This window comes from Theropithecus gelada, chromosome 18, assembly GCF_003255815.1.
Source record: "Theropithecus gelada isolate Dixy chromosome 18, Tgel_1.0, whole genome shotgun sequence".
In the NCBI taxonomy this organism is placed as follows: Eukaryota; Metazoa; Chordata; class Mammalia; order Primates; family Cercopithecidae; genus Theropithecus; species Theropithecus gelada.
Window position 1 is genome coordinate 50,940,161 of NC_037686.1, and position 24,285 is coordinate 50,964,445.

At 42.1% G+C, this 24,285-nt stretch overlaps 1 protein-coding gene across 13 annotated transcripts in view; it reads left to right on the forward strand.

The window, feature by feature from the left end:
• Positions 1-24,285, forward strand: part of NEDD4L (neural precursor cell expressed, developmentally down-regulated 4-like, E3 ubiquitin protein ligase) — a 366,704-nt gene that overhangs the window by 199,754 nt on the left and 142,665 nt on the right. For all 13 annotated transcript variants that reach the window (XM_025364982.1, XM_025364987.1, XM_025364984.1 and 10 more), the window contains 3 exons: positions 5,763-5,844; positions 9,219-9,257; positions 12,286-12,339. In XM_025364982.1, the coding sequence (XP_025220767.1) occupies positions 5,763-5,844; positions 9,219-9,257; positions 12,286-12,339 (175 nt within the window). The remainder of the gene's footprint in view (positions 1-5,762; positions 5,845-9,218; positions 9,258-12,285; positions 12,340-24,285) is intronic.

The window sequence follows — 24,285 nt, forward strand, 5'->3', positions numbered from 1 at the left end:
GACACATGCACACGTATGTTTATTGCAGCACTATTCACAATAGCAAAGACTTGGAATCAACCCAAATGTCCATCAGTGACAGATTGGATTAAGAAAATGTGGCATATATACACCATGGAATACTATGCAGCCATAAAAAAGGATGAGTTTGTGTCCTTTGTAGGGACATGGATGCAGCTGGAATCCATCATTCTTAGCAAACTATCACAAGAACAGAAAATCAAACACCGCATGTTCTCACTCATAGGTGGGAACTGAACAATGAGATCACTTGGACTCAGGAAGGGGAACATCACACACCGGGGCCTATCATGGGGAGGGGGGAGGGGGGAGGGATTGCATTGGGAGTTATACCTGATGTAAATGACGAGTTGATGGGTGCAGCACACCAACAAGGCACAAGTATACATATGTAACAAACCTGCACGTTATGCACATGTACCCTACAACTTACAGTATAATAATAATAAATAAATTAAAAAAAAAAAAGAAAAAAAAAAAAAACTTCAGTTTCAGTATTATTGCATGTATTCATGTATATTTTTCTTCTCACACATTCTAGATTTTTTCTATATTGTTTATAAATGTTTTGTAAGTGTTAATTGCTTTATTGAGGATATACATTATTATGTAACACTTGATGGTAACAGTAAAAGTGGAAAAGAATGAGGAAACCTTCAACAAAACAAGTTGTCATTAACAAACTGGGTTTTGCAGTGCAACTTTCTCTGGGTTAGCTAAATCTTCAGTGTGTCAGGTAGTCAAAAGAAATTTGCTGTATGGTGCTGTGAAATATGCTGCATCCATGAGCCCTCTGCTCTTTACCCACAGGGAGCAAAGACACAGTCTTTTTGCAAGCAGTCCCAGTGCCATATTGAGCATCTTCCTTTTACCGCAAAGAATTATTGCTTCCTTTGGTTAAGGTTGGGATGCCCCTCAGGAGGCACAGTTGAAAAATGAAGACCTTCCTCGTTGTTCTTCTGATATCCAAGTATCTTGCAAGAACACCTCTATAGCAGGTAGACAAGGCAGGGTGTCATTGCAATCTGGCTGCAGACTGAGTGTAATCCCCTTTGACGTTTTGCCCCTTGGAGGCAACTCCTGCCCTCCCCTCTCCCCTTACGACCCTGCCCCCTTAAAATATGTGGAGCTCAGCAGACTGTTTATGCTGATAAAAATGAGCAAATAATAGGCGTGAAAGAACATGGAACACTTCAGTGAATCAAATGGAGAGGGTTAAGCATTACCCCAGTAATGACTGGGCGGGAGGACTGTCCTTGTGGAGTGTGTCCCAAAAGGGGTGAGCAATGGAGCAAACCCAGAAAATCTCATTCTCAACTCTCCCTGACAGATGACCTCGTCTGCACTGTCTTTTGCTTCATGGTGATGAAGGTGGAATAAAGACCCTTGAATAATACTTCCATCTCTGAATTCTTTAAACCCACTTGAGATCAGTGCAGTCCTGCAGTCTCTCTATTAGAACTGGAGCAGAGGCCCAGAGGAGAGAACTGAATTTTCAGCACTGGATTCCATGTTGAGAATGAAAGAGACAATAATTGAAAAGCTTTTCTTTCGGAAATTTTGCAAAATCAGAGTGGGTTTTTGACCAGGATTTCTTGGTGACCTCTCCTGAGAGAGCAGGTGCCTGAAGATTTCCTGCTGAGTATCTTGGCATCTGTCAGACTCCTTATGACTTCATTTTAGTTCAGGGAGTCTGTTTCCTAGCCATTGATTTCATGCACAGTTCCTGGCATGTCTCATATCTCTAAAGCGATGTCACCCTTGTATTTTTTTTTTCAGATGTAATCTTTTATGTGACAGTGAGGTGTCTTACTTGTAAGTAAACAGCTATAACCTCCCAAGTGGTTTTTCTTCTGGATTTTATTTACTCAGTGAAAAACACTGAGGAACCTGAGATCCTTCCGGGTGCATTTTGGTGTCTGCCCAACCTTGACGTGGATTTGGAGGCCAGGCTCAAGGCTCAAACTTCTTGTTGGAATAGCACTAAATCATTAGGATCCCCTGAGGACAGACAATTCCGGCCATCATTATTTGGTAGGCCCTTGCGCACTTACACACAAATGCATCGTCATGAACGTGGAGCAGAAGAGATTCTAGGGCTCCGTGTGTAACGGCATAATTTGTCAAGAGGCCCAAGACCTGGAGCTGGCATGGACTCCCTCTCCTCCTGACCCAACCCACCTACCTGCCAAGACCTGGAGTTGGCATGGACTCCCTCTCCTCCTGACCCAACCCACCTACCTGCCACATCAGTTGGCCACCTTGTTCTTTTGAGTCCACCTTTGGATGAGCAGTCAATCCTTTTTGATTTATGCCACCTCTCCATTCAGAGCTTTCTTATTCTTGGGCGCAGAGGCCTTCCAACGGGTCTCGCTGCTTGCTGTCGTACCTCCTTCTAATGAATATGATCATGATTCTTCTGTATTTAGACAACTCCACAATGAGGATGATGATGGTGGCAGCTAACATTTATGTGTGTATGTATGTATTTAGAGAGGGATTCTGACTCTGTTGCCCAGGTGCAGTGGTGTAATCTTGGCTCACTGCAACCTCCGCCTCCTGGATTCAAGCAATTCTCATGCTTCAACTCCCCAAGTAGCTGGAACTACAGATGCATGCCACCACATCCAGCTAATTTTTGTATTTTTAGTAGAGACAAGGTTTTACCATGTTGGCCAGGCTGGTCCAGAACTTCTGACCTCAAGTGATCTGCCCACCTTGGCCTCCCAAAGTGCTGAGATTACAGGCGCCTGCTTCCACGCCCAGCCAGCAACTAACATTTATTAAGTGCTGACTATACTCCTGTCAAGCACTATTATAATTTGTCTTTCCAATGGCCTTTTTATAAGGGAAGTACCACTATTATACCCATTATGTAGATGGTAAAACTGAGGCACAGAAAGGCTATGTAAGTTTCCCAAAGTCATGTACTAATTGATGAAGAGCCAGGGTTTGAGCTCTGCAGGAATAGCAGACTCCTTGTGGCCATTGAGCCGGGACTCCCTCTCCAGCTGCCTTTTCTCCCTGAGCCCTCCTGACTGCAGCCATGCCAGGCTTTTTTTTTTTTTTTTTTTTTTTTTTTTTAGACAGAGTCTCGCTCTGCCGCCCATGCCAGGCTTTTTAATGTTCGGAACCCCAACTCCAGCCAATCACTGGACCTCTGCCTGTGATCTTTCTGCCTCGTGCCTCCCGGTTCTGTGTGTGCCTTCAGACTCCTATCTGGCAGTGGTATCTGGATGGACCAGTGCATAGAAATCACATGAGACACTCCATAAATGTAGACTCCTAGGTCCTGACCCTGGAGATTCTGATTAGCAGATCTGTGGTAGGGCCAGGTGCCCGGATTTGCACAGGAAGTCAGGGACCCCTGCTGCTGACTGCTGTTTTCCCGGATGCTTGGCACACTCTGTCACAATCATGTTTTCATTCCTCTGTGCTCCATTCAAATGGGTAGGGACAGTGTCTTTTGTTTCTGGAACCTGTCTCTTTTCTTGGCATATAGTAGGCACTCAGGAAATAGAAGGTTGCTTGAATCCTAGTACCAGTTTACTGTCTCCTTGGAAAGGCTGAAAGGAAGAATATGATGTCTAAGCAGCTTCACTAAGAGAAAACAAAAAGTTTGTAAAATAGAATTTGCCTTCTAATCTACGTGTTCTCGCACAGCATTGAGCTTCCTAGAGAGTCATATTCATGCTAGCCCTGAGTTGTATCAACAGCAGCCCCTAGAATGGTAACTTGATGCCACGAATGAATTCTGGTGAGCTTCATTGTGAGTAAGATTCCCAGTGTGACCATCTCTACCCAGATCCTGTGGGACCTCCATATGAATAATGAGGAGGCGTGGAATATGTAGCACGCTGCAGTTGCCTGGCACCCAGTGTGTACTGTGAGGTAATCAGTGTCAAATCAGTCATTGTAGCAAGAGTTTGGAGTCAAAAGGAGCAACAGAGAACCTCAAACATCTCCTAAGAGAGGAAGCAGAGAACAGTTACCTTGGCTGTCATTTATGGGGCTTTTGTATTGTATGTTTGGAATGGTGCTGGGTACTAGTATTAATACATGATTTTCTCTGGTCTTTGCAAAACCTGCCTGAGTTAGGAATTGTCATTCCCATTTCATTCATGAGCAGGCTGAAGTTAAGAGTAGTTAAGTACCAGCTGAAAGGGAGGAGGAGCCTGAGAGCAATCTGGGCACCCGTTTCCCCCCTCCTCTTATTGATGAATAAATGAATGAGACAGGGTCTGACTCTGTCGCCCATCCTGGAGTGCAGTGGCACGATCTCGGCCCACTGCAGCCTCTACCTCCCAGGCTCAAGCAATCCTCCCACCTCAGCCTCTGTAGTGACTGTGACTACAGGTGCATGACACCACACGCAGCTAAAATTTTTTTATTTTTTTGTAGAGATAGGGTTTCGCCATGTTGCCCAGGCTGGTCTTGAACCCCTGTGTTCAAGCGATCTGCCTGCCTCAGCTTCCCAAATGGTTGAGACTGTAGGCGTAAGCCACTGCGCCCAGCCCTCTCCTTCCCTTGAGCTTACATCTTCCTGTCCTGTAGCCAGCTCCAAGACGTTGGCCTTTGGTTCTGTCTTCAGGCTGAACTCTATTTCAGGAAGTTTCTTAGTCGATCTTTCGTAGAGTTGATCATACCTTAGTGCCTACCTGGATGAGCACTCAAGATGTTAGGTATTCCCACCTGACTTCTTCCAGCAGTGCTGGAAGATATGGTGTCCCACACCCAAGGATCCCACCCACAGTCCCCAGCTGCATGTGTCAATTACTGTGAGCTATTCAAGGGATACAGACTGAGGTAAATGAACCACCAGTGGAAGAATGTGGATGTTTTATTACAGGAAATGCTTAGCTCTTTATTGCAGTTATGTAATAGCCGGCAATCATGATAGCTGAGAGGCATAAAAATGAGAGGTAGCAGCAGAGTTTATGGCATTCTTTATAACTGGGGATTCTGTATGTGCATGTGTGTGCGTTCTGCACGCATCTCCACAGCACATTCTCTGGAGGTAACATGACCATCAGGCCTTGAGCTCTTTTATAAGCAACAGATTGTGGCTGGACATTGAAAATTTAGTTTCTGTAGCTAGAAAATACTCTTTTCAAATGCCATCTAGAACAGTAGTTCTCTGAGTGTGGTTCCTGGGTCAGGAGCCTTGGCATCAGTGGGAACGTGTCAGGAATGCAGATTCTTGGGTTCTACCTTGGACTGAATTCAGATTTGGGAGCGGGGCCCAGTTATCTGTGTTTTAATCACCCCCTCCATCAGGTGAATCTGATATGCTGAAGGCTGAGCCTCACTCCCCTGGAAAGTGACTCCTGTAAAATGGCAGGTGTTGGGTCATGTGAACAGTGGCTGTTTTACCTCCACTAATTACCTAGACGCTAGGAATAAGAATATGGATAAGACCTAAACTAAATTTTCTAGCTGAATTTTGTAAAGTCTGAACAAAATCTATGTGCCTTTTAATCTTTCTTGTAATCTTTTCAGAATCTGTCTTTAAAATTATATGTATTTTTTGGCTTCTAAGTAACATTATTGGCACTGGTTTTGATAGGAACTTTACTCCAAGTGTATTGACTTAGTAGATATGTTAAAAAGGTTATTGCTTAGTTTGTGGAAATAATACAAGCTGAGACTTTAACTGATATTTGCATTTTCATTTAGGTTCCACTGTTTTCTCTTTTGAATGAAAAGTATAATCCTATTAAATCTGAAATATTTTCTTACAGTGATCCATACGTGAAACTTTCATTGTACGTAGCAGATGAGAATAGAGAACTTGCTTTGGTCCAGACAAAAACAATTAAAAAGGTAGGTGTCAATTTTAACCAAACTTCATTTAAGTCATAATTTAATCCAATTATGCACAGTCATGTGCTGCATAACGCCCTTTTGGGTCAAGGATGGAGTACTTACACAGTGATAGTCCCATGAGATTATAATGGAGCTGCCGTATACAAGTGCATCACTTTTGTCTTTTTTCTTTTCTTTTCTTTTTTTGAGATGGAGTCTCGCTCTGTCGCCCAGGCTGGTGTGCAATGGCGCGATCTCAGCTCACTGCAACCTCCACCTCCTTGGTTGAAGTGATTCTCCTGTCTCAGCCTCCCGAATAGCAGAGATTACAGGCTCCCGCCACCATGCCTGGCCAATTTTTTTTTTTTTTTTTTTAAAGTAGAGATGGAGTTTCACCATGTTAGCCAGACTGGCCTTGAACTCCTGACCTCAGATGATCCACCTGCTTCGGCCTCCCAAAGTGCTGGGATTACAGGCATGAGCCACTGTGCCCAGCCCACTTTTTATCTTTTATACTGTATTTTCATTTTAAGCATGTTTCAGTATTAAATCTAGAAGTTTTCCAAGACTTTTCAGTACTAACCCAAGATAGCGATTCAGGTTTTTACTTAAGTGCCTACAAAAACAGTATCCTAAAAATGTCATAAGTTGTAACATTTTTTCTTGCACAGAATACAGCAAAAACAAGGATTTGTTTTTGTCTTTGTATGTTTCACAAAGAAACTTAAAGTAATTTAAAATACATTTAATGAAATGGAGCTGTCTGTGGAATTGGTAGGCACATGAGGAATAGTTTAACTTGAAACAACTACTTCTAAAGGAAGCAAAATACTTGGTTAGCTACATGGAAACAGAGAAAATATATTAATAATAAAGCTATACATGTATGTATATGTCTTATTTTCCTAAATTTTATGTACATGATTTCATTAAAAATTTGTTTCCATAGGTATGTCTTTTAGTTATTTTTTATTTATTTTGAGAGGGAGTGTCACTCTGTCACCCAGGCTGGAGTGCAATGGCACAATCTCGGCTCACCGCAACCTTTGCCTCCCACGTTCAAGTGATTCTCCTGCCTCAGCTTCCTGAGTAGCTGGGATTATAAGTGTGCACCACTATGCCCGGCTAATTTTTGTATTTTTAGTAGAGGCGGGGTTTTGCCATGTTGGCCAGGCTGGTCTGGAACTCCTGACCCCAGGTGATCCGCCCGCCATAGCCTCCCAAGTGCTGGGAATACAGATGTGAGCCATCGTGCCTGGCTGATAAGTACGTCTTAATTTGCCTATCTGCATGTATTCATAGACATATGTAGTATATATATGTAAATATTTTTACCCTATATTTGGAGGCTTTATTGAAGATGCATGTTCTCTATTTAAAATACTTGGCTGGGTGCGGTGGCTGGTGGCTCTAATTCTAGCACTTTTGGAGGCCGAGCCTGGCAGATCAATTGAGCCTGGGAGGTTGAGGTTGCAGTGAGCCGTAATCATGCCACTGCACTCCAGACTGGGCGACAGAATGAGACCCTGTCTCAAAAAAAAAAAAAAAAAAACCAATAAAACAAAACAAACCCCTTTCATCTGTGCTTTAGTATTATTCATGGGTTACTATGATTTTTTTCCTTACCACCTTTAGAGGCAGGTGCTCAGGTAGTCTAACAGTTTGCTGAACATTTTCTGGACAGCATGAGTGCTTCAAAAAAATTGTAACTGTCTTGCTGCCATGCAGGCAGCCAGGTCCTTTTGTGTAAGGAACCATAACTGCAGTGTGTCCTCCACTTGGCATTGGGACTGGCATTAAAAATCTGTTTTGCAAACAGGAGCCAGTATTTTGATTAGCAGGGAGGATGCCTGCGAGGGACAGAGGCCATTGTTCCCTGTGTTAGGCGTTGTTGCTGGTTCAGTTTCTAGGCGAGTGGGGGCTGTCTAGAAGGCTCACCAGGAAGGCAGCTGGGAAACTTGATTGCCTGCTGGATACGGAGCCAGGACCAAAGCAGGTGGTGATTGGGGCTATTGCAATGTATTTCCTTCGAAAGGGAAGTCCTCCTTCTCCCTCCCTTTCCACGGTCGAGGGTGTAGCCCCGTAGCTGGGTTTGCTCTGCTTCTCCTGCTGCCCACCTCCTGGTTCGTATGCCTTTGCTGCATTCGTCATCCTCCTCTCCTTGTGGTGTTGTGACTGGTTGGTTCTTCGTTCGTTTTGTGCTCTCCTGTCTTGTTGCTTTCCTCGCCTGTCATTTCCCATGTGCATTTCCAGGAAGCTACCCTCCGGGACTGCAGCCCGAGGCAGGCCAGGCCTGCTGCTCCACTCCCCTCCCCTCGCTCATTACCATCCTTGGCTTCATTCACACAGGAGAAAAGCATGAACCCCATTATTTAGGATTGAATTCACTGTGGAGTTGTGGGTGGGGAAAGTGCTGAATTTTTTAACAAGCCGGTTCAGTGTTGTGTGAGCTCTGTGTTTCCTATTTTTATGTTGCAATCTATTGATTTTTTTTCATCTCCCTGAACTGATCTATTAAAGGAAATAGATTGATGAAGATAAGTATCATTTTGACTAAAAATATCCATCGCTGTTGGTGAAGTGATGATTTTTCAGTCTCCGATTTTTACATACAATTGTTAAGAGCTGTGTTTAAGAGGCTTATGCATGTGCAGATGCACAAACACACATGTACAGTCTTCCTTCCTAGAACGTGCGTCCTCTTAGTTTTGGGGGATATCTGGCAGTCCTTTCTTCCGTGCTGAGGACAAAGGTATCCTTGCCATCTCCTTGTGAGATGTATATTTAAGGAGACTGATAGAAAGATGAACAGATGGATGAATGAAGAGGAAGACTGAAGACAAGTAGTTTTTAACCTGGTTATTTTTAGAGAAAAAAAAAAAATTCACTTTTGGTTTATATTTGGTCTTTTTTTTCTTGTTATAAAATCTGATCCTCAGTATTGCTCTCTATAAAATGTTAAGATTTCAATATTTATATAAACAATGAACATGTTCAACTTTCCCCCACCTGCTTCATGACTCTGCAAAACAGATTTGTAGCAGGTAGAGGGAAGTCAACAAAGTTCATTTCCTTCTTGGTAGAATAATCATATCAATGCTAATTTCTTGAAGGAATTTTTTATATTTTCACAATGACTCTTTCCAGGCCTCTGATGTTTTTCCTTCTGGTGATAGCAGTTTAAGGTTTCATATCTATGAAGCATCTGTTTCATAAATACATTCCCTCCCCTTCCAGTTTGGTTTATATGCTAGTCTCAAACAATTGACTAAATGCTTCCCTTAGCTTTCTTTAATCAAAAAAATGTTAAAGCAAATATGTAGACTGTATTATACTAGTAACTGCTAATGTTTGAAAGCCTAAAAGATACTACAAGATAATTTCTTTTCCAGACGCTGAACCCAAAATGGAATGAAGAATTTTATTTCAGGGTAAGTTTTTCGTTGTTTGGTAATAATTGTTATTGATACATCCAGGTTGACTATCACAGTCAGTTCATCTCGAGGAAAAGCTCTTAAATTTTTAATGAGAAATTCCTTTTAGGATGGAAAAATAGGTAGCCTCCTAATGTGTCCCAAAATTTGAAAGACTAGAAGTAGTGGTCACATAATCCGGACTTGTTTCATTGAGGAGTGTTTTGGAGATGTCAAAAGAAAATTATCCAAACACCATGTTTCATCTTTTGAACTCAAACCTCTCTTTAAGAAACAAGATAAAATATCATTTATGGGAACAGTTTAATTCTTTGAGATGGGTTATGAAATATTTTAGAGTAAAACACTAGAGGCAACATGATTAAAAAGAAACATAAAACTTACCAATTATGTTCTAGTTAGGAAAATTTTGGTAATTGAAATATTGAGTGCATATATATGTGTATAATATAAAATTACTTCTGGAATCTAAATACGGCGGAATTAGGTAAGATTTCCTCAATCTTTTATATTTAATATTTAGAATAGGTGTATGTCAAAATGACTGAAATATGTGAATTAGCAGAGATTACTGCTTATTGAGCATTTGTGGTTGCTGTGTTTTACTACTGAAATTCTGAAAATATTAGACTGCTCAGCTATTTAATTGAAAGAAAGGGCTTTCTCTTCAAAACGAAGGTATCTTAATTGTACAGTGGTGATATTAAAAACTGCTTGCCTCCAGAAATAATCCAGGTCTTCTGATTAGTGCAGATTTCCAAAGGCCAATATTGCCATGAGGTCCATTATAATTGGTCCTGATTTCTTCCTCTCAATCGCAGTAGTATTTTTTGTGCTCCAAACTTAGACTACTACATACAGCATCTGCTTTCTATTATGTTCAGAGCTGAAATATGGCACGGGTATTTTCATACTTGGTGAAATCCTATGTACAGCCTCTACCAGATGTATTTGAAATTACCCTGTGGAGGACTGAAAAAAAAGCTAATAGGGGCTGATAGATGCTCTTGGCCTTTAGTTAACTCTCAAATACAGCTTTCCACTTGTGAACCTCTAAAGTGTTTAGACTCCTTTCAGTGGAACACTGGCCACAATTACATAAATGTTAGTACATCCCATACTTTTTTCAACTAATCTTGGCAGTAGGCACATTTAAGTTTTATTTTTGTCAGTTTTTCTTAAGGTTTTTTTTGTTTGTTTTGTTTTGTTTTTTGAGATGGAGTCTCACTTTGTCACCAGGCTGGAGTGCAGTGGCGCGATCTCAGCTCACTGCAACTTCTGCCTCCTGGGTTCAAGTGATTCTCCTGCCTCAGCCTCTCCTGAGTAGCTGGGACTATAGGCATGTACCACCACGCCCGGCTAATTTTTGTATTTTTAGTAGAGACAAGGTTTCACCACGTTGGCCAGGATGGTCTCGATCTCCTGACCTCGTGATCCACCCACCTCGGCCTCCCAAAGTGCTGGGATTACAGGTTCTTAACATCTTTATATTTATTCATTTTATAAATCTTTATTGGGTGCCTACCATGTGCTAGCTCCTGCCTGTAGCCTGTGGTCGCATTAGTGAGCAGTGCGACCCTTCATAGAGCTTCTAAACAGAGAGCAACCTCCGTCTGCTTGTTCTGTCGCTAGGCTGCAGGCGGACCACAGGACCAGAAGCACAAGTTGAGCTACCTGTGCTTGTATGGTCAAGTGTTATTTCATGGGTTCTCCACCATGAAGCAGCGAGGGCCTAGGTCACCTCTCTGGCTTTACCATTTAGAGCCTTAGTGACCCTGGAAAGGCCACCTGAGGACTCTCAGTCTCCCTGGGATCCTTTATCTCTTACATAGGAGAGAAAATGCTTACTTGGAAGGGTTGTTTCCAGGATTTGCATGCAATTATGTAAATGAGAACATGTAGCTCTATGTCACACACATGGTTGGTGCTTAGTAAATGATACCTGAGTTTGGAAGATGATATGGGCCATTTTGGTGAGGTTTTGGTAAAGAAAAGGAAGCCAAAAGATATTGAAAGCCCAGTACCTCTGACAGTGCCCCACAGTTCCAGGTCTGTCTCATGGTTCACAGCCTAGGCTCTGGAGACAGGCAGGACAGACCTAGTGCAGGTCCTGGTTGCCCTACACATTAGCTGTGGGCTCATGGGCAAGTTACCTCACTGAACCTCAGGGTCTCGGCTCCTCATTTATAAAATTGCGTGATAGTTATATACCGTAGGATTGCTGTGAAGATTAAAGGAGATCATAGATTGTTGATATTCAGTAACAAGACAGTGCCTAAAAAATAAGCACATAGGCTGGGCACAGTGGCTCATGCCTGTAATCCCAGCACTTTGAGAGGCCAAGGCATGCAAATAGCTTGAGCTCAGGAGTTCAAAACCAGCCTGGGGAACATGGTGAAACCTCATCTCTACAAAAAAATACAAAAATTAGCCAGGCATGGTAGTCCAGGCTACTCAGGAGAGTGAAGCAGGAGGATCAATTGAGCCTGGAAGGTTGAGGCTGCAGTGAGCCATGATCATGCCACTGCAGACCAGCCTGGGCAACAAAACAAGACCCTGTCTCTGTCTGTCTGTTTGTCTCTCTCTCTGTCTCTCTACACAGACAAACACACACACTTGTAAGCTATTACAATCTTCTTCATTATTTTTATCATTACTATTACTGCTATCAGGCCTAAGAAATATCCTCAGGAATAGACATTTTTTGATCTACAGTCATGAGAATGCCTTGTATAGAAGTTAGGAACTCTTTAAAGCTATTTACAACTATCCTTTCTTATTTTAGAAAAACAGCTAAGAGTCTTTTCTTCTTTGCTATGCCTAAATTCGGGGCAGTATAATATAGAAATCAGTAATAGGAAATTTGATTTAGTACACATAGAATTTCCAGAACAGTAGGATAATTGTTCACATTATACAATTGAGCTGGGCTCATTGTAAAGCAGTATTTTATTCTTTCTGTTCCTTACATCGCTATTCGAATGATTCCTGCTCATTTAAAAAACACTATTTATGTTCCTTATAGGTAAACCCATCTAATCACAGACTCCTATTTGAAGTATTTGATGAAAATAGACTGGTAAGTGGATGCCTGTATTTGAATTTTGCTTCATTTTGTATTAACTGGATTTTCAGAGCAGCATCTTTAAAACTTTTATTTATGTTGCACTTATGACAGTATATGTGCCCAAAAAGAAGACTGTTTTTGTCCCACTACTAGTTTGACGTTCAAAATCCTAACAAATACTTCTATGTTGCTAGGATACAAAATGTATTTGTGTGTGTGTGTGTATTTTTATTGCAGTTAATGTTAACGAAAGTCACTGGTGATAGTATCAGCCCGTATGCTCATGCTCTAATGTTGGGAGTACAGAACGGTAGGCAGATCTCTAAAGAGGCCATCGAGAATGTAAACAAACTTTACTCAGTTTTTAAATGAAAGCCAGACCCTAATATTGGGATGCATTCAGTAGCAAATCTATGGTAATTCTCTCTGGAAAAATAACAATCTAATTAATCGTGTATAGCAAAAGGTGAATCTACATTTAGCAGGTAAAGTCAAGCTGTATTTTAAAAGTGGTTGCTTTCTCAAGAGAGAACCTTAGAACGTACCTTTACAGAACCAAAGATATGCCTGAGGCATATAACAGATATAAAGTAACATTTTATATATAGATTGATATATGTTTATGAAGATCGATACATAAATAACTGATATAATTATGATTTCATTTTGTTTTTATTTTTTATTTTTTTTAGAGAAAGGGTCTTCCTCTGTCACCCAGGTTGGAGTGCCGTGGTGCAGTCATAGTTCACTGTAACCTCAAACCCTTGGGCTCAAACAGGCCTCCAGGATAACTAGGACTACAGGCATGAGCCACCGTGCCTGGCCAGATTTCATTTTAGAAATGGACTTTATGAAGCACATTTTGCTTTCTTAACTAAAATGTGTACATCAAGTAGCTGTGAACCAGGTGTTCCAACTATGAAAATGAGCACTACCATGTTAAGTCCCTAAGGTACCTTCAGAAGTGACGCTATAATTCAGTGCAGTCATTCATTCTCAGATTTACCCTCCCTGAAACTTGTATGGTATGTTGACTGGTTCAAAGGTGTTCTTAAGAATCCTTTCTGCAGAATTCAGCTGAAACTCCAGATTTTTTAATAGCTGGATGTTAACAGAATATTTGAACTGGAGGAGCCTCATACAATAACTCATTTAACTCCTGTTCTTATAGATGAGAAGAACCAGGTCTAGAGCCTTTACATAAACACATCAGTCAGTGGAGGTGCCAGGGGCAGACCTGCTGGCCTCCTAAGTCCCAGCCCAGTGGTGGTTTGATTGGTATTATTCTCCAAAAGAGAAAACAGATTCTGGCCTACCATCCTAGTATATTTTCCATTAAAGTAAGGGATGTTGGGTGATGAACAATCCTACAGTGTAACTAAACCACTTTTGTTGTATGCATAAAAGTACTTTCTTGTGAGATTGAATGAGAGATTCTGCTGAGGGTGCAGTTCTTGTCTCTCCATCTCTCATCCAGTGAGGACCAAGTGAGTTAGGCAGTATTGAGTAGTACAGCAGTACGTTCCTGGAGACACAGGTGTGTCTGTAGACTAATCCTTATTCTCCAATTATTGAGTATAATATCTCTTCTTTAACATGAGGAAGGGGTCAAATTTGAGGAAAAACGGCTTCTTGTTTGATGTGTTTTAGTTCATTATTTTCTTCTATTAAGAGAAATTTACTGTTAAAAAATTGTTTCCCATTTCCGTATCTGAAATAATGACTGTAGTTGAGGTGATCTTGCCCTGGGTCTGAAATTATGCTTCCAAACCAAAACTTTTAAGAAATCTTGTATGAATACAAGCTGTATCTGAAAAATTGTGTTTTATAATATTGATGCCTAGTTTTGCCCCAGGCCATCTGCAGTGTGGCTACTATGCAAAGAATGCTGGTGTTGCTGTTTTGTTTTTCTTTGTTGGCTATTAACCCAGCGGAGACAATATGTGGCTATGGTAGTACTTGGAAGTTCTAGCATTACACAGACTAGCTTCCGTTTCTCTCTAGAGGTCATTTTTGGCATTTAAAACACATGCTTTTAGAAAACAGATTTGGATGTATGTAAACACAGGGTTAATCCACCACACCCTGGATGCTAGAGCTATTGACAAAGTCATGCTTTGCAGATTTTAAAATAAACTTTTTGTCACTCTTGCAGCTTGGTATTTTCCCCTCCTATTTTTTCACCCCCTCTAAATAAACCTCTTTGTTAACTAATTGGTGTTTCTGGATCATAGAAAATAGTGAGTTTAAAATACAGCTTATTTCCAAGCTAACTACAAATCTGAGGACAGTTTTTCGACTGTGCACCTTTCCTTCCATTTCTTAAGTCTTTTTTGGTCCTTTGCAAACATGGCAAGATTCCATATTTGTGTCCCAACTGTGGTAATATTGCTGACTTCGTACTGGAAAGCAGTCAGCTCTAGGCAGCATTTCTTCTGTATGGTATTTAAGTTAAATTATTACCACACAAAAAAAGAAAATCCACATGCACTCCCTTCTTCAATTTTCCTTTTGTTTGTTGTTGTTGTTGTTTGTTTTTTCGTTGATGTTTTCTTTCCTACCTGGCATATGGGAGACGATGTTTTCTCCAGCTGGGTTCCTTTTCTCTGGTACTTTGGTGTCTGCCAGTCATGTGTGAGCTACACACACGTATACACCTTTTAAATGAAAAATGCTGTGATAGCAGGAGACCAACTGGGTGTGTAGCACGTCGCGCTCCCTCCCCTCCCTTTAGCTATTTTGTTACTTGTAGATCCTGGTCTAATTATTTAGCATTAAACGGACACTAACTCTGTGGGGTGTGGAATCGTATTTATAGTACTGTTTTATTAGTTTGCATTCCATCCTGGTAGTGTAGTGATGTCATAAATAACAGAAACATGGTATCCAATGCTTGGGAAGGGGTTTACCCGGTGGCCAAGCCATATTTTACTTGTCGTTATTCCATGTGTGGTGGGAGGTGGGGAAATACCGTGTGTGCTGTTCAACATGCCAGGTCCCTGCACAGGTTAGACAGAGTCCCAGTGCTGTGCTCCATTGGGAAAGAAATGCCCTGTGAATGTGATGTGGTTTAGATTTACAGCAGCGTGGCTTGCAGTGTGTTTGCTGCCTTAGTCAGCTGTGAGAGCGCCCTGCTGGGGCCACTCCTTTCTGATGGAAAAGCAGCAGCTGGGAAGGTGCTGTTTCAGGCTCTTGCCGTTTAAAAAAAAAAAGAGCGAGTGGGGGAAAACTCCTCTAAGTCCAGAAGCTGGCATTGGAGGGGGAGAGCGCGGTCATGTGGTTCTGGCCACCCTACCCTCTGTCACAGTGTGGATGAGAGCTTTTTGCTCTTATCCAATCATGCCTGGAATGCCGCTTGCCACTTGGGTTATTTCTGCTATCTGTCGCTCCTGGTGCCGCAGTGCTAACAGTTTGGCAGATGGGACACTTTTTCTTGGAGTTTGTGTCTTTGGTTTGTGACTTCTGGCAGTGCCGGGCCTGTTGTTGCCGCTGGCCCTCGCCCTCCTGGCCCCCCTGGTCACCATGGCCCATCGGCTTCGGTTTCATTTTGGCTCTGGTCGCAGCAACACAGCCCCCGAATCAGAGATCCTAGACCAGGAGAGAGAAGACGACTTCTTCATGGCATTCCACACCCTACCACGGAGGAGCAGCCCGCACCCCTTCGCCCAGAACGTAGGGGAGGATGGCGACGGAGGCCTGCAGGGAGGCGTGGGCGCGCTCAAGCGGAGCTCGTCCATGTTCATCCCGCAGCTCCTGACCAGCATCGACGCCCGCCCCACGTGCAGCTCCTCGGTGCAGATCTCCCTGCAGCGCAAGGCCGCGGACGGGGCCACGGATGGGTGCGGGCCGCCCGAGGGCGCCGACGATGGGCCTCCGTGCGCCACGCCGGACCCCGGGGACCAGGCCTCCGCCACTGCCACCGCCACCGCCACTGCCACCGCCACCACGAGGGCCTCGCCCCAGAGCGGTTCCCGGGAGCCCTCGCCGAGGGACACCCCCGGGAACTCCCCTCCGAGGGCAGCCCGGGACCCGGGGCTCCAGGTCAACGGCACGTGCGGCCGCCGCCGCGTGCGGTGCCCTGGCCCCGTGGACTGCCCCGAGGAGGCTGCCCCGGGCCTGCGCATCCAGCACCGCGCCTCCAGCGCCGACGTGCGCCAGGTGAGGCTGCTGCCCCTCGGCCCGGATGGCCAGGGCGGCCCAGCGGCGGCAGAGCCCAGGCGCTGGTCCCTGCAGCACGTTCCAGATGCTTCTGGAAGCTCCGGGAAGCGGTGTTTTGTCTTCCAGTTGCAGCAGCCCCAGCAAGGCGCTCTGGGGTCAGGCAGTGACCTCAACTTTGGCTTCACGGGCACAAAGGGGGACAGGTTGGTGAGGTATCCCCGCATTCGGCTGGAGAGGAGCACCTCGTACCCCACGCAGCCCCGAAGCGAAAGAGGGAGCCCCACGGACGATCGGGGAGCCCCAGAGGCACCGCCTCAGGCTGGCAGGATGGCTCCCGAAATCCGCAGGACGAACTCCGCAGAGAGGACTCCGCAGGGCCAGGGGTGCACATTTAAGATCAGGCAGGATCAGAACGCGGGGCAGCAGCATTTTAGAATTCTTGTAACCCGGGGGCCGGAAGAAGCTCCCCAGAATCCCGAGGAGAAAAGCGCCAAAAGCCCTGTTTCCACGGGAGCTGACGCCACGGTAAGTTCACGGCTTGTTTACATGTGTTTACTGATTTCAACTTCGATGCTTACTCTGCGGCGTAACCAAAATAAACCTCACCCTCTGTCCCGGGAGTTTCCCTGCTTCAGGCCAGCGGATCTGAATGTTTGGCCGAGTTCTGGCACGATGATTTGTGGTCCAGAGTTTGGTGCGCAAAACACCATTTCTGCAAATGTCTTCTGTAGGTCCTCAAAGTCAACCAACTTTGTCTGTTTGGGAAATCCAAGCAGAATGCCTTCCCCCTGCTTTTATTTTTCTGAATAGAAGAATTTTGAATAAAATTTATTACTTTAATCTGCCAAAAACCAAGTCAGTGCCCCAACATGTTGATGGTGGAAATGCATTTAAAAAGCTGCTTGCAAATATAACCTGCGACAATACTTTAAAAACAATCAGTTCTCGGAAAGGTGAGGATATTGCAAAGGACCTGAGTTTCGTCTCTTAATAGTTAAAGTAGGTGAATGTAAAGTTTGGTGAAATATGATTATTTGTCATGGCCTTTTTGCTGAGGGGGTCAGGTCAGTCGTTGTTATATAATTCGCTTTGGGTTTTTTTTGTTGTTTTTTATTTTTTTGTCCCATTAAGTAATACTGAACGAGAGTAGTGTCACTTGTGGCATAGCGACATTACTGTCCCACAAGTGACACTACTAAGATACTAAGAGATGTGTTTTTAAAACAACTGGGTTATGGCCCAAGGTTAGGGGAAACTGATGGGGACTCATTAATGGTCAGATGGCATGCCGTGCAATTTAACACTGTCCACTTGAGTGTCCAAGCCGGGGATGCTGTATATAGAATAGTAAGTACCCTGTCTCCAGCTGTGGAAATAGACGCCTTAGAACAGATTCTGGCCTTCCTGTTTCTCTGTTCCTGATCGCTCCCTTTCAGTGAAATGGAGTACAGAGAGACAGCTGCACACACCATCCGACCAGGCATATGATGACTCTGCAGCTTTCGTAGAGTGGGATGAAAAGTTTAATCAGTTCGGTTTCTTTTACTAGTAATCACTAGCCAGTGAGTGCTTTCTCTTAAAGAACAAGCTCCTTATATTTTGAATTGGATATTTTTTTCTCCTGAATTTCATGTGACTGCCAATTTGAGGATATGATTAGTAAATGTCTAGGGGACTTTTTGTTTGGATTTCACTTGTGAATAGTGATTTAGAAAAGTGAGTGTCTGAGTATTACTCTAGAATTGTATTGTCTTTTATTGCTTTGTGTTCAGAAATACGTTTCGTCTTTTAAGTCAACTTTGTCACTCCTCTATCATTGGTTGTCATCATTTTGAAGATACAATCAGATGCTTAATGAAAATTTGTTTTTCTTCATCTCTTTCTTTCCATGTATCTCCTTTCTTTCATTATCTCAAACTCTTCCGTTGGGAAACAGCTAAGTGCTTTGCCTTGGTTGGAACCTATACCATATATTACACAATGGTACAAATTTTGACAGAGTTTGATATTATAGTAGCCTTTAACCCCCACCCCAACAAGTTACCATCATGACAGTTGTAGGCTTTGTTCGGTAACACAATTCCATGCTGAACTTGGACCACTTAACATATGAAGATTGACAAAAATATATTTCCTAAAGTTTGATAACTATTCAGTTGTATTATCAAAAACTGAAATCACTTTGCAGTTCAGATATAGAGGACAAAGGGATTCATACAATTAAACTCAAAAAAGTTCAAACTCATTTGGTTTGAACTTTCAAATGTAATTAGAAAACAAATTGAATAAACTAAAACTTATGTGTACCTTGCTTAAAAGGGCTATTCTAACTTGCAAGGACTATGTAGTGAAAAACACATTTCTACACATTTGGAGAATATAAATTCTGGAATAAAGAGCTTTTCTTGGAGAGTAAGTTCCAACTAGTGAACAGTAGTTTGCATTTTCATATGTGTGTATTTTTGTGCACATACATAAATTAGTACGTGGTTAGTAAGCTGATTTTCCTTTAAGCAGAATGATTTTTCTTCAAAAAACAAAACCAAAACTGGTCACATAACAAAACTGCCTGCTCCATTCAGCAACTTTGTACGCATTTCAGATGGACAGGGGTGTTAAGTTTAGGCAGCAGCTGCCACCTCCTTTCTTATCTTGAAGGAAAACATTCACTTGGGCGTCTACAGTCTGGCTGCCACCAAGCTTTTTTGGCATTTCAAATATCCACTGCTTTGGTCTGAAGGACATTACATTATTAAGTTTACATGAAAAATTAGCTAGAATTTGTTGCAATTTGGTGTTGGAATGATATGGAAAGTCTTCCTGGGTTTGGAAATACTGCTCGGGATTGATTTGACAATGTGCTCATATTTCATAAGCTATACTTTAGACCTTATTACAAGATTAAGTTGTTGAGTACTTTTATCTGTGACTCCCAAACATCCTGCCACGACTAAATCTAAAATGTAACATGACTCCAAAAAATGTTAACCAACTAAATTATTAGAAAAAATACAGAGGAAACCCTTGTGATGATACGTTTTCCACCTGGTCTGTCGCTGTCTGTAGACAAGAATTCATTCGTATAGTCATCAATTATAATCAGTTAAAAATTTTCAGAATTGTTGGAATTGACCAGTTCAGTCTGTGACGGTCATTAGCAGTCATTTAGTGAGTAACTTAGTTATTTTCTTATAAATTAGCTTTTGGGTTATTTGGTTTGGTTCCAAGCCTCTTAAACTGCATTATTCTGAGGAAGTCGGACCAACATTTACCAGCATTTGTGCCCCCTTTGTATGCCACTTTGTGCATAATAACTGTGAAACTGCATTTTACAAGCTTGAGGAGCCAGTTTTCTAATCTCATTGGTGTTACGAAGTACTCAAGGTCTACTGTGTATATAACATTACACCCGTTACTTGGAAAGTTTCAGGGACTATCTGAGTGTCTTGCTGATACAGTTTGTAATGTAAACAGAGGGAGGAGGGCCCACCCGGACAAAAGCAGTAATTCTAACACCTACTGCATATGCTGTTGAAGAAGAGAGCGTTCTTTTATCTCAAGCTGTCTGGACTTTCCTCTGTGTCCTCTCAGTGGACATATACTTCACAGAAGTAGTGTAGTAATCTCTTGTGATTAAAAATTCCTTTTATTGAACAACAAAGGAGTATCTAAATTCATTTGGGGGAACTTTAGTTTGAGTGTCTTTTACAGAAGATGTTTTTAATATACGGACATTTTTTGACATTAATATTAGTTGATGTCCCTTTTTTACCCTAAAAATAACTCGAGTATCCAGTGTATTAACCACCCCTTTATTTTAAAACATAACAACACAGGAGGCTAAGGTTGGAGGATTGCTTGAGCCCGGTAGTTTGAGATTACTATGTTTCTGCCACTGCTCTACAGCCTGGGCAACAGAATGAGACCTTGTCTCAAAAAAATAAAAATAAAACATAATATTGTAATGGATAAGAAAAACAAGTAGCATTCTTTTCATTGACTTGGTTTCTGATCGGATTCTATCAGCTTTCTTCTCTCATGTATAGTAATGCTCTCTCTTAATGTGGTTTTATATGAGAATAAACCAATATATAGCTTAAAATGTCACCTGTTTTCAGGGATGTTTTGAAAAGTTGGATAGGCAATGCACAAGGTTGACACCGATATGTTTGTAAACAGAAACTGTACATGGCTTGCAGCATAGCTCATGTTTCTGTAGTGCTTCACAATTTGAGGAATGTTTTGTTTATTTCACTTAATGTTTATGGCTGTCCCATTGTGGAGGCATTATCTCACTTGACCCTCCCATGTGAAATAGTGTTATTTCACTGTTTCAGATGAAAGGATGTGATACCGTTGTTAGGTGTAATAACATTATGTGTATATCATAGTGTATACTATGATACCACTTTGTGCACCTAAAATGGGAATGTGTATTTATGTGTGTGTGTATACTTGTACAATTAAAAAGTATGTGTTAAGTCAAAAAGCAGTTTAATGCTTCCTGTGATGTGAGTTTTGTTGAAAAGTTTAGAGATGATAACTTCATTTGGTGCCTTGCAGCACTGTCCTGAAGGCGAAAGAAGGCTTCTTTGGGGACCCAAAGAGCCATCCTCTGCAGTTTACTAGTTTTTTGTCCTGGAGTACTTAGACTCCTCTCTAAGCCTATTCCTCATCAGTAAGTTTGAGGATAAAAATGTCCAGCTCGTAGGTTCATAGTTAGGTTTAAATGAAAGTGTCCATGGAAGTACCTGATTCATGAACCAGATATCTGTAATATACAAGTCTTTCCCCTAGGAGATTAATTAGGTTAATTGTGAACAGTCATTTTTTGATCAGCATGGCATTTAACACAAGGCCAACATCCATTTATGGCATACCTGGAAATGTTTAATAACTAGCTTTGATGCTCTTTCTGCTGTCATCTCATCTTTCCTAAGTATTTGTCCCTAACACCAAATGCAGTCTTGGAAAATAATTGCTTCCTGAACTATGCATTATAGAAAAGGACTCTTAAGTATATTTACTGTGTTGATTTTGAAGCCTTATAACATTTTGGCTTGCATTTCTAGCATATTTTTTACCATGTCATTTTGCTGTAATATTTCCAGTGGTTGAGTCTACTGTTACTTTGGTATAGACTGAGGCTTTCAAGAAACAATATAGTGTTATCTCTACAAAATTTCCACATTATGTGACTTTAAAATGAGGGAGATATTTGGGAGTATGTCTTATTTTAGATGCTGTCTTTTAGAGAGTTTTCGTAAATGGTGCAGCTGCTTCTCTTGGCTAAACCTGGTGGCAGAATTCCTAGTCATTGAAATAAATCTCTAATTTTATAATACATATTGATAAGAAACTTGCTATCTTTTCATCAAAGTTCACAGTACCAGAATAAATTTACTGTATGTAAAAACTACCTTAAAATGTAATAAATGTTGGATAGTTGATGGTTTCTGGATAGTTGATGAATATTTCTGTATAGTTGAGGCAAATCTAAATGGTAATGCTACTTGTGCAACTTGCAGTGATCTAGCATGTTTTTCAATAAAAATAATTAACTGCATATTACTGTGGGCGATACAGGTTAGCTATCCTAAATACGTTTACCTTTTTAATTCTTAATTATATTAAGCCATTTGCAAGAATGGGAAAAGGCAGGAAATTCGTAGGCGGTGTTGAAATTGCTGATTCTACACGTTGGTACCAGAATGTCTACATTTCCTCTGTAAATGTCAAAGGAAACTTTGGAAACCCACCTCAGAGTTGACTGGTGATTATTGGGACAGGTTATCATCCTGTCTGCAATCTTCTAGTTCTCTTAGTTCATACCAAGCAGCATGATATTCCATGTCCTGCACGAGGGAGAGCACCAAAACAGCCTTCACCTGCTGCATATGCCCCACTCTGGATCCAAAATTAAGAATGCCAAAGGATGGAATGTGTAAAATATTAGCAAAAGCGGGTATTGCAGAATGTCTGTACATTTCTGGGCAGGTGGAGATTATTGAAAGTTTTTTTTTTTTTTTTTTTTTTTTTTTTTTTTTGAGACGGAGTCTTGCTCTGTCACCTAGGCTGGAGTGCTGTGGCGCAATCTCGGCTCACTGTAAGCTCTGGTTCCCGGGTTCACACCATTCTCCTGCCTCAGCCTCCCAAGAAGCTGGGACTACAGGCGCCTGCCACCACGCCCGGCTAATTTTTTGTATTTTTTAGTAGAGACAGAGTTTCACCATGGTAGCCAGGATGGTCTCAATCTCCTGACCTCGTGATCCACCCGCCTCGGCCTCCCAAAGTGCTGGGATTACAGGTGTGAGCCACCGTGCCCGGCCTTGAAAGATTTTTAGAAATAATCTTCGCTCACCACATTCCAGTGCCAGACCCTGGACTTTTGTCTCTATTTGTGATAAAATGGTTTTAAGAAATGCTGGCTGGGCGCAGACGCTCATGTCAAATCCTAGCACTTCTGGAGGCTGAAGCAGTTAGATCCCTTGAGCCCAGGAGTTCGAGACCAGCCTGAGCAACACGGCAAAGCCCGATCTCTACAAAAAATACAAAAGCCAGCCAGGCTTGGCGGCCTGTGTCTGTAATCCCAGCTACTTGAGAGGCTGAGGCGGAAGGATCTCTTGAACCCGGGAGGCGGAGGTTGCAGTGAACTGAGATAGTGCCACTGCACTCCAGCCTGGGCGACAGAGTGAAACTCTGTCTCAAAAAAAAAAAGGAGAAAAAGAAATAATCTTCTCTCAGTGTGCATGATGAATGCGTAAAGTTCTCACTGGAGTTCTCCTTTGGAATCTCTTGATTATTCCCCTGTGGCTTCCTTGGGCCAATTAGGATACAGAGGAGGATAAACGAGTAACGCAGTGAGATAGGTGGCCTGATGTGAGTGGGCCTGAAAGTTAGCCCCTGATGTCCTGGCTGGTTTCATGCCATGTCCCGAACGGGCACTTTCCTGGTCTCTAGGCATCACCATGTTTTGACAGGAAGTTTAGTTTTTTTCAGGATGGAGGATGGAATGGACTGTATTTCAAGAAACCTATTTTTTATGCCCTGACAATTTTAGAACCACTCACTTTTTTACTCACTTTTGAGTAAAGTGATAAATCTCTGTGAAGGGACAGGTCATGAAATCAAATAAAAGGATGGATCATACATAGAGCTGGAAGGGGGCCCTCCTCTCTCTGATTTGACTTGTTGCTACACTTTAGTATTCAGAAACTTTGTATTGGTTCTCTTAAGTGCCTGCACAACCTCCCTATTTCTGGAAACCATTCGGTGTTTGTTTTAATGTTAAGCGTTATGCCACGTATCCAGTAAGCAGAGCAAATTCCTCCAGGTAGCAAGAGACTGGAATTTCCCCAGGCAGATCAGCTTTTCACAGGTTCCTAGAGTTTACACAGCCTTCTTTTGTGACTTAATTTTTATAGATGACAGTGAGTCAAGTGACTTTTACTTCCCTATATAATAACTTTGAGGAGCCTACTTTCAACCCACATCATCATTCATTATCTTGCTTACTTCTTTCTAGCAGGTTAAATGGGCTGGAGTTGTTACTAAGCATGTTAAATACTTTGAAATTCTAATCATTTCTGATAGCTTTAGTTTCTCTTTCTTCTATCGGTCAATCGAGAGCTGGTAGACTTTTAAAATACATTTAATGACTCGTACATGTCATAACTCATCCATTTTCTTGACATTTTAAAGCGTGATAATCCTACTTCTTGGGCTCTTTTTTTTCTCTCTCATGTTCTTTTCAAATGCATGGCTAGGTAGTTACCTCGTGAAGGGGAAACAACTGTTTTG